At 46.8% G+C, this 10,971-nt stretch overlaps 1 protein-coding gene across 2 annotated transcripts in view; it reads right to left on the reverse strand.

The window, feature by feature from the left end:
• LOC132967143 (SLIT-ROBO Rho GTPase-activating protein 1-like) overlaps positions 1 to 4,358 on the reverse strand; it is a 29,458-nt gene extending 25,100 nt beyond the window's left edge. The window contains exon 1 of one of the 2 annotated variants that reach the window (XM_061033993.1): positions 3,608 to 4,358. In XM_061033993.1, coding sequence (XP_060889976.1) covers positions 3,608 to 3,674 — 67 coding nt within the window. In that variant the 5' untranslated portion in view covers positions 3,675 to 4,358. The remainder of the gene's footprint in view (positions 1 to 3,607) is intronic. The other variant, XM_061033994.1, reaches the window with a different exon arrangement.
• Between the last annotated feature and the right edge of the window lie 6,613 nt (positions 4,359 to 10,971).

Here is a 10,971-nt window from a genome sequence, read left to right on the forward strand (position 1 = left end):
CAGCGTCAGCTACACCGGCTAATGGAAAAGCGAAGCTACGACGTTAAACATTGTAACCCGAAGGCTGCTGTGTGAATTAGCGCCGTAAGACGACCTCGACCCGCTGACAAAGTTACATAGTGCTGAAAACAGGCGAGCGGGGCGCTCTGTGGACATGAGAGAGACGCCATTCTCCATGCGGGAGGTTATTGTTTTATTAGATCGACTTTGAAACGACTGAAGGGGGAGGAGTTACAGACTGTTGATTGAAGCTGTGGAGGATAGAGGGCGGAGCTACTTGAAGTGACAAAGAGCAACCACAGAACCTAAAACAGTTCCTGTTGAGTGTTTGGTTACTAAAGAGTTTAATGTTCATCAGTAAAGATGCTAAGTGATGACCAAGCTAGAGCTAGCATTAGCCGCTAATAAGCTCCATTAAATTGTACGAACACAGATTGGCAGCTGCTATAAACGCTGTGATGCTAGCATTGGATCGCTGTTTTCAGTTTGACCGTGTGTATTATGTCAGATATAGAAATTATGTTCAACATCATGGCCACCAAAAGTAAAGATTCAAACCCACAGTCCACAAAAAACAACAGGTTACCTGCCCCCCTATGCTCCGCCTCCTCCGTGTTAACAACATGGGTCAAACAAAAAGAGTCGTTGACCTTTCCATAATGGTGAGTGACTGTTCTGCTGTGGACTGAACTTTGACCTTTTAGCAGGAAGTGAAATGTGTGTAAAGGAAGGGGCGGGGCCTCCCTGGTTTTCTTTAAGATCTCAGTATTTGTGGTTTGGTTTGAACTTTGGAAATATGCAAATGGAATATTTTCCTTTTTCATTTCATGAACCAGCGAATAAAAGTGATTCAGGAAACAGGAATGCGCCAGCGTTCAGAGCGATGGAGTGAACACGTGTTGTAAGGCGGCGTGTAACAGGATGATGAGTCAGGCAGACGAGAGATTGTATCAATGAAACTCCTCCGCTTGGATCACAGCCCATTGAACGTGAAAGGAGGACATCCGCCGCACTTTTACCTTTTGAAGTCTGAGACACTCTTTCTTACAACCCCCCCCCCCTCCTCCCCCCTCAGACTCTTTGATCAGAGGAGTCTGAGGGGGGAGGGGAGCATGAAGAGGCGGTCTGGACTGATTCCACCTGAAAGCTCTGAGATCGTTTAGCAGGCGGGACGGTCGAGTATTCATCGAAGGTCAAAGGTCATAAAGCCTGAATGAAGACGTCATCACATGCACGTTTTCCATCGTTAAATCTGCATCACTACGGGACAACGAGATGAACTTCAATCCCCGCCATGACTCCCCGTGACGCTGCTCAGGATCTGAGAAACACGGCGTGCTTCACCTGGATCAACCTGCTAAATATTATGGGATGGATGTTGATCCCTGCAGAGCTGTTTCCTGATGGTCATGAACAGGTGAGACAGCATGCAGAGAGGGATGTCAGCTGTTTGTGGTTCGACCAATCACCTTCCTCTGTAACTTAAAGCTCCTAACCCTTTATCTAACTACGGGAGCCTGTCAGGGACAAAAACAACAACTTTGAGTTGAAGCATTTTAACCGACCCGTTAAAGAGGCTGCAGCCTTTCAGCCCGTTCATTGGCTGCAGCCTTTCCTTTACTGGCTGCAGGCTGAATCTATTTCAACCAATGAATAATGAAGACACTGAAAGGTGTTTAGATAGAAATGCTTTTTCTTCTTCTGGTGCATCAATAACCGCAGCTCCATGTGCAAATATATAACGTGAGGAATCTCACAGGAACAGGAAGCTCATGCTGTCTTCCTGAGGTGTCTGTAACCATGACAACCAAGTGACACCAGCGCAGAGGAGAACTGGACTAACAGGACCAAGGTGGGCTTTGAATCATATCTCACTCCTTCATCTTTCTCCTCTCTCTCCATCGCTGCCCTCGTGTTCGTCTGGCAGGTATGCAGATGTGAGGTCACTAATCACGCACACGCAGCCGCAGCGTGCAGCAGGAAACACTTCTCTGCTGTCTCCCCCCTGCAGAGCTCCTTTCTCTCCTCTCTCTCTCTCTCTCTCTCTCTTCTGCATTTGCTCATTAAGGCGACCCTCCTCGCCTCCTTCAGGAGGTGTCACTTGTTTTCTAAAAGGACGAGCACTAAAATATGAATCGTCAGCACTGTGCACAATCTCCCTGCTACCTTTTCCTGCACACCTCAGCTCAGAAAGTAGACCCCACCCCCTTGTAAGAGTGTGTATACATTACACACCACCTCCGGTGTCGGCCAATCAGGAGCTGGAGCAGGGAGGCAGAATTGGAAGGCACATAGTTACAACGCGGATCTATACGCCGCGAGCCTGGCAGGAGGCGCAGAGAGGGCCGGACAGCGGAGAGGGAGGGGGGTGTATATGAGCTGAGCGGTCATTTCAATGCAGGGCATCCCCGAGTGTGGCTTGGCAGGACGCCAGAGCGAGGGCCGCGCGCACACACACACACACACACACACACACACACACACACACACACACCTTCACACGGGGGCTGTAATGCTCTCCATTAAATGTAAGCACTCCAACTTAACGATCCATGGTGGTCAAAGACGGAAGAGAGGAAGGATTAGTGAATAAAGCAGAAAGAAAACAGAAAGAGAAGACGAGGACAGATCTGAGGTGAGGAGGAGGGAGGAACATTATTATTTCTGAATGAAGCAGTCTGGATGTTAAGACAAAAAATTGGGCTGAAATATTCAGATGTGAGTGAAAGGCACATTTCCTGAAGGAGAGCGAGGCACCGAGCTGCTGAAAGTGATGGTGCTGATGGAGCTTGTGTGGGCGTAGGTGACAAGAAAATGTGGAAGTGTGAAGAGCCATGTGGAGAGAGGGAGGAGATGAAGACATGAAGAAGAGGGAAGAGGGGGTTATGAGCCGTCATTCTGGTATTTTCAGGTGTTTGAAAAGTAAGGGTCGGACATTTTGAGCCTCTACAGCAGGTGAAGCAGGTGCACAAGAATCATCCTGCATCATCCAGGGGAGGGGAAATGAGGCAGCATGTTATAGTTTTACTAAAAAGGTCATCTGATTTGTCGTCGCCGCCCTAACATAGCAGGGATGGTGGTTACCATGGCGCCAGGAGGAGGAGAGAGGGTTGTGCCACAGTCATGGCAACCACATTTCAGGGGTGTCATCATCAGCATCACCTAAAACATGCCTGCACTTTGGCATCAGGTAATCCATGGACACAGACACACACACACACACACACACACACACACACACACACACACACACACACACACACACACACACACACTGCTGCAGTCACAGCCTCAGAGGAATACCAATGGTAAGACTGCCAGACGAAGATGAGGGCATGATCGCCCACAGAGTAAAAAAACAACATATTTAAAACGAAGGAGTACACACACCTTCCTCACTTCCTCCCCGACACACACATATACCCCCCCCCCCCCCCCCCCCCCCCCCCTCAGGCGCCATGCAGCACTCAGGATGAACCCAGAAATCAGTCTGTCAGCGCTCACACACACCCTGCACGGGGCTGCACGAGGGCTGCTGTCAGGCAGGTGTGTGTGTGTAAATGAAGTGTGAGCGTGACTTTAAGGATGCAGTTGATGATGATCTTACCTTTGACTTGGCTCTCGTATTCTGCGAGGATTTCTTTGTCCTTCTTGCTTTTGTTGGAGTTTGACATGACGTCACAGAGCAGGTGACCGATCGGCAGGTGAAGAACAAGAAGAAACAAAATCCGGTTTTATTTCCCTCCGCGCGCGGCTTCTCCCGCAAACATGCCCGTTAGATCCATCCAGTGCCGCAACAACACAGCCAGTAGTGGCCCCGCACCTCCACGCTGAGGAGCAGGAGGAGGAGGGGGAAGAGGGGAGGGGGAGAGGAGGGGAGGGGGAGGGGGAGGGAGGGGTAGTACGCGCGTGAACCCTCGGAGAGAAATAAGCCACTCGTGAAGGCCGCGAGGACACTCAGAAGGAACCATGTGGTTAAAAAAAGAGGGATGAATTAAAAATGTGAAGAAGAAAGATTCTGGTTTCCTCAGGTAGGGCTCGTGCAGACCTGTAGTACTGCACGCGCGCATGCACATACACCGGTCTGCAGGGAGGGGAGGGGGGAGAGGCGGGGGGCGGGCACACGCCCACAAGGTAGAAATACACTGGACCACACACACTCCACGCTGAGATGTTTGATGTTATCTTCACCCCGCAGTAACCTTTCAAACACACGCACGTGTTTGTGCCCCACACGCGCGCGCACACACGGGCAGACCACCAGCCAGCGCGCGTGACTGTAATATCAAAGAGGGGGAAATGAAATGCCGGTGAGGAAATGGGTGTGTCCGCGCTGGGGGCGGGATTAGAGCGTGATTGACAGCTGAGCCGACCAGTATGAGAGAAAATGAGAGATGCGGAGAAGGAACCAATCACAGGAGAGAGAAAGGAACCAATCAGAGGACAGGGACAGAAACTTTCAGAGACTTGTTTAAGAAATAAAAAGATAAAAATATAATGATCTTGTTTTACTGGTGATTTATCCTGACTGCATTTTCAGCTCCATCTGCTGAACTGAAACACAGTAAAATGCTGTTTCAACTTTCAGTGTAATCATGTTAGATGATAATAAATCCATCACAGGAGAACCAGAATCAAATACAGGTGAGACACCATCCATCTGTTAACCACGAGGTCACCAGAAACACGGCAACACGTTCACCACAAGGTCACCGAAAACACAGCAACACGTTAACCACGAGGTCACCGGAAACACAGCAACATGTTAACCACGAGGTCACCAGAAACACGCTAACTACGAGGTCACCAGAAACACGGCAACACGTTAACCACGAGTTCACCAGACACACAGCAACACATTTACCATGAGGTCACCAGAAACACGTTTACCACGAGGTCACAAAAAACATGGCAACATGTTAACCACGAGGTCACCAGAAACACGGCAACGCGTTAACCAAGAGGTTGACATGTGTACTTATTCTCTTGTTGACATGTGTACTTGTTCTCTTATTGACATGTGTACTTGTTCTCTTATTGACATGTGTACTTGTTCTCTTATTATCATGTGTACTTGTTCTCTTATGTTCTCTTATTATCATGTGTACTTGTTCTCTTATGTTCTCTTATTATCATGTGTACTTGTTCTCTTGTTGACATGTGTACTTGTTCTCTTGATGACATGTGTACTTGTTCTCTTGTTGACATGTGTACTTGTTCTCTTATTGACCTGTGTACTTGTTCTCTTATTATCATGTGTACTTGTTCTCTTATTGACATGTGTACTTGTTCTCTTGTTGGCATGTTTACTTGTTCACTTATTGACATGTGTACTGCTTCTCTTATTATCTTGTGTACTTATTCTCTTATTGACATGTGTACTTGTTCTCTTATTATCATGTGTACTTGTTCTCTTATTGACATGTGTACTTGTTCTCTTATTATCATGTGTACTTGTTCTCTTGTTGACATGTGTACTTTGTTCTCTTGTTGACATGTGTACTTGTTCTCTTATTATCATGTGTACTTGTTCTCTTATTACCATGTGTACTTGTTCTCTTGTTGACATGTGTACTTGTTCTCTTGTTGACATGTGTACTTGTTCTCTTGATGACATGTGTACTTGTTCTCTTATTGTCATGTGTACTTGTTCTCTTGTTGACATGTGTACTTGTTCTCTTGATGACATGTGTACTTGTTCTCTTATTATCATGTGTACTTGTTCTCTTATTGACATGTGTACTTTGTTCTCTTGTTGACATGTGTACTTGTTCTCTTATTATCATGTGTACTTGTTCTCTTATTACCATGTGTACTTGTTCTCTTGTTGACATGTGTACTTGTTCTCTTGTTGACATGTGTACTTGTTCTCTTGTTAACATGTGTACTAGTTCTCTTATTATCATGTGTACTTGTTCTCTTGTTGACATGTGTACTTGTTCTCTTGATGACATGTGTACTTGTTCTCTTATTGACCTGTGTACTTGTTCTCTTATTATCATGTGTACTTGTTCTCTTATTGACATGTGTACTTGTTCTCTTGTTGGCATGTTTACTTGTTCACTTATTGACATGTGTACTGCTTCTCTTATTATCTTGTGTACTTATTCTCTTATTGACATGTGTACTTGTTCTCTTATTATCATGTGTACTTGTTCTCTTATTGACATGTGTACTTGTTCTCTTATTATCATGTATACTTGTTCTCTTGTTGACATGTGTACTTTGTTCTCTTGTTGACATGTGTACTTGTTCTCTTATTATCATGTGTACTTGTTCTCTTATTACCATGTGTACTTGTTCTCTTGTTGACATGTGTACTTGTTCTCTTGTTGACATGTGTACTTGTTCTCTTGATGACATGTGTACTTGTTCTCTTATTGACATGTGTACTTGTTCTCTTGTTAACATGTGTACTAGTTCTCTTATTATCATGTGTACTTGTTCTCTTGTTGACATGTGTACTTGTTCTCTTATTGACATGTGTACTTGTTCTCTTGATGACATGTGTACTTGTTCTCTTATTATCATGTGTACTTGTTCTCTTGTTGACATGTGTACTAGTTCTCTCATTGACCTGTGTACTTGTTCTCTTATTGACCTGTGTACTTGTTCTCTTATTATCATGTGTACCTGTTCTCTTATTGACATGTGTACTTGTTCTCTTGTTGACATGTTTACTTGTTCACTTATTGACATGTGTACTTGTTCTCTTATTATCATGTGTACTTGTTCTCTTGTTGACCTGTGTACTTGTTCTCTTATTGACATGTGTATTTGTTCTCTTATTGACCTGTGTACTTGTTCTCTTGTTGACATGTGTACTTGTTCTCTTGTTGACATGTGTACTTGTTTTCTTGATGACATGTGTACTTGTTCTCTTATTGACCTGTGTACTTGTTCTCTTATTGACATGTGTACTTGTTCTCTTATTATCATGTGTACTTGTTCTCTTGTTGACATGTGTACTAGTTCTCTCGTTGACCTGTGTACTTGTTTTCTCATTGACCTGTGTACTTGTTCTCTTGTTAACATGTGTACTTATTCTCTTATTGACATGTGTACTTGTTCTCTTGTTAACATGTGTACTTATTCTCTTATTGACATGTGTACTTGTTCTCTTTGTGACGGGGTCCTCTGGCAATCCACCCGAAACTTAAAAACAGGCGTAGTCGCAGACTGTAAGTGAAGTGTTTTTATTTTCTGCCGGCCTCCCAAAGTGCAGTGATAGATATTTACAAACATGAAAAAATGCAAAAACAGAAAAACCAAACAAACAGCAAACAAACGGTACTTCCAAAAAAAAAAAGAACTCTCGCTGTAACATGTTACCTTCCCTGTAACCATCCTCGACTGCCTGAAAGCACTAAGCAGCCATCTTTTAAAAGCAAGAAGCCCCTCCCACTGGGCGTTATGAATTGCATAACATTTTACACAAAACACACTTTCTCATGAATGAGCAATTTATAACCGGTTAAATTCATATGGTCTACTCATCACTAAATTACCCATTTTCATCCATATTTTATTAACACCTCGCTAATGTATCTGTGGCGATACATTGCAAACAAACATTTAATTACCCAATCAATCACGTGATTACCAATGTGCGCCCCATCCGCCTATTTAGAATGCGGAACTGGGCCCACTCTGTTTGGCACCCAAACGGGACACAGCGGCGCGCATGAAACGCACCAACGGTAATACCGCTATGACTATATATGTATGAAACCAAAAATAGAGCTCTCAAGTGTGCACCCTTAATCGTGCTATGAAACTGAGAGGGAAAGGAGGATGATGGTGTGATTTACTGTATGATTATAGGCGCACTGGCAGAGGGAAAAGTTTGGCGGATGTGTGTGTGTCAGTGTGTGTCAGTGTGTGTCAGTGTGTGTCAGCGTGTGTCAGCGTGTGTGCGCTGACTGCAGTCAGTGACGGAGCCGCTCCGTCACATCATCCCCCTCCTCCCGGAGGTTGACGATGTGCGGCAACCTGGAAAGGTAGTCAGCCACCACATTGGACGTTCCCGATCGGTGTCGGATGGTGAACTTGAACGGCTGGAGTGAAAGATACCATCTGGTCAGGCGACTGTTGTGGTCCTTCATTGAGTTGATCCAGGTTAGAGCTCTGTGGTCCGTTTCAAGATCAAACTCCCGTCCAAGTAGATAGTACCGCAGACTTTCCAATCCCCACTTAATGGCCAGGCCCTCCTTCTCCACCGTGGAATACCTGGTCTCCCGTGGCTGAAGCTTGCGGCTCAGGTACAGAATTGGATGCTCTTCTCCTGGATCTCCTTGGGCCAGAACTGCTCCAAGACCAACTGCAGAGGCATCCACCTGTACCAGGAATCGTCGGTTGAAGTCTGGACTTTTGAGAACAGGGGAAGAGCACAGGTGGGCTTTCAGGGTGCTGAAAGCTGTTTCGCAGTCATCTGACCAGGTAACAGGATTTCTCTGGTCCTTGCTGGTGAGTGCCGTGATCGGTGCAGCAATCGTTGCAAATTGGGGCACAAATCTCCTGTACCAGCCAGCCAAACCCAGGAAAGACCGTACCTCCTTCTTGGTGCGAGGTCGAGGGCATTTCTGGATAGCTTCAACCTTATCCACTTGAGGTCGCACCTCTCCTCGGCCCAGTAGGTAACCCAGGTACCTTGTCTCTTGCCGTGCCCACTCACACTTTGAGGGATTGAGGGTCAGCCCAGCCTGCTGGATTTTCCCAAGAACCAGGGACAGATGTTGTATATGATCTTCCCAGGTATTGCTGTAGATGACCACATCGTCCAGATAGGCGGCGCTGCAATGTCCACAATCCTGGAGGACTCTGTCCATCAGTCTCTGGAAGGTGGCGGGAGCTCCATGAAGACCGAAGGGCATCACCGTGAACTGGAAGAGACCAGCTGGTGTTCGGAACGCTGTGTACGGTCGGCTCGACTCTTCAAGGGGCACTTGCCAGTACCCTTTACACAGGTCCCACGTGGTGATGAACTTTGCTGCTCCAATCTGTTCCAGCAGGTCATCGATCCTTGGCATTGGGTAGGCATCAAACTGAGAGATGGAATTGAGTTTCCTGAAGTCAATGCAGATGCGGAGGGACCCGTCCTTTTTGAAGACGATGACCACCGGACTGCACCACTCGGAGTTGAATGGCTCGATCACACCCAGTCTGAGCATTTCTTCTACCTCTTGTTTCAGTTTCTCCACCAGATTTTGCGGGACTCGGTAGGGACGTTGGCGAATTGCTTGTCCCTCTTTCAGTCGGATGACATGCTCAACCACAGTGGTTTTCCCTGGATTGGCAGCAAACAGAGAAGAAGCCTCCTGGAAGACCTGCAGCAGCTGTGATGCTCGTTCTGGGGCCACGTGTACCAATACAGGAGAGACAGGCGTTGCTTGAGTTTCTGGACCCGTCTGTTCTTCTTCCTCAAGGTCCACTTCTCTTACCAGCAAAGCCATCCCTGTAGAAGCCACTGGTTGCTCCTTCCACTCTTTGAGAAGGTTGACATGGTAGGTCTGTTTCGGTCGTTTCTTCTCAGGATGGTAAACCTCATAGGTGACTGGGCCCATCTTGCGGGAGATGGTGTATGGGCCTTGCCATTTTGCCAGGAGCTTGCTGTTGGATGAAGGAAGAAGCAGCAGAACTTTCTGGTCTTCTGACTCTTCTGGGCCTCTCGCAGATTGACCTCTGCCTCCTCCTGGTATTTAACGAGTCGCTCCCTCATCTCCAGCACAAACTGGATCACCCCTCTGTCGTTAGTAGTGGTTGACGGAGCCTCCCAACCCTTACGAAGTAGATCCAAGGGTCCTTGTACATCCCAGCCATACAGGAGCTCAAATGGAGAAAAACCTGTCGAAGCTTGAGGAACCTCCCGGTATGCAAACAGCAGGAATGGCAGCCAGCGATCCCAGTCCTTCCCTGTGTCGTCAACAAACTTCCGGAGCATCCTCTTCAGCGTCTGGTTAAACCTCTCAACCAAACCGTCTGTCTGTGGGTGGTATGGCGTGGTCTTGATTGCATTAATGCCCAGCTGCTTATAGAGGAGCTGCATGAGTCTGGAGGTAAAGTTGGTCCCCTGATCAGTGAGGATCTCGTCTGGTATTCCCACCCTGGAGAAAAGCTGGACCAACGCACGCACTACTGCTGGAGCAGTGATGGTGCGAAGGGGAAAAGCCTCTGGAAACCGCGTTGCATAATCACAGATGACCAGGATGTACTGATGACCTCCGCTGCTTTTCACCAGAGGGCCCACGATGTCCATGGCAATCCTGCGGAATGGTGTGGAGATGACAGGGAGAGGCTGCAGAAAAGCTCGGTCATATTTGCGGGCAGTGCATGTTTTCTGGCATGTAGGGCATGTGGTGCAATATTTCTGAATGTCGGTGTACATGGAAGGCCAAAAAAACCGTGAACTGACACGGATGTAGGTTTTGTGGCGACCAAGGTGTCCTGCCCATGGGAGTGTGTGTGCTAGGTGCATGACAAGTACCCTACAACTAGCTGGGATCACAAGACGTTTGTCTTCATTACAAACACAATACAGCACATCATTGTCAACAATGAACATCTCCTTCCCCACACAATCCCCACTGGTGTCCTTGCCTACTTTGGCAAACAATGGTTGCAAAGTAGCATCTTCCCTTTGTAACACTGAAATATTGTCAGGCACATTCCACATGTCATCACACAGCACAATCTGTCGGTCTGGTTGAGCTAGCTTTAGCTGTTTCTCAAAGCGTCGCTGGCGACGGGATTTTCTTGGCCCCTTAGTGCCACCCTCACACAGACTACTGTCGAGGTCTGGGAGTGGTTGGACACCAGCTTTCGCTTGGGCTCTGGTGATTACAGGACAAGACAATTGCACATTCAGTTCTCCCTTTTTTCCAGAGTCACTTTGCTCTGACAGTTCTTTATCCTGTAACAAGTCCATTAACACAGGCAAGTCACAACCCAAGATGGCATCAACAGGCAGATGCT

Source organism: Labrus mixtus, unplaced genomic scaffold (genome assembly GCF_963584025.1).
Source record: "Labrus mixtus unplaced genomic scaffold, fLabMix1.1 SCAFFOLD_153, whole genome shotgun sequence".
Taxonomy (NCBI): domain Eukaryota; kingdom Metazoa; phylum Chordata; class Actinopteri; order Labriformes; family Labridae; genus Labrus; species Labrus mixtus.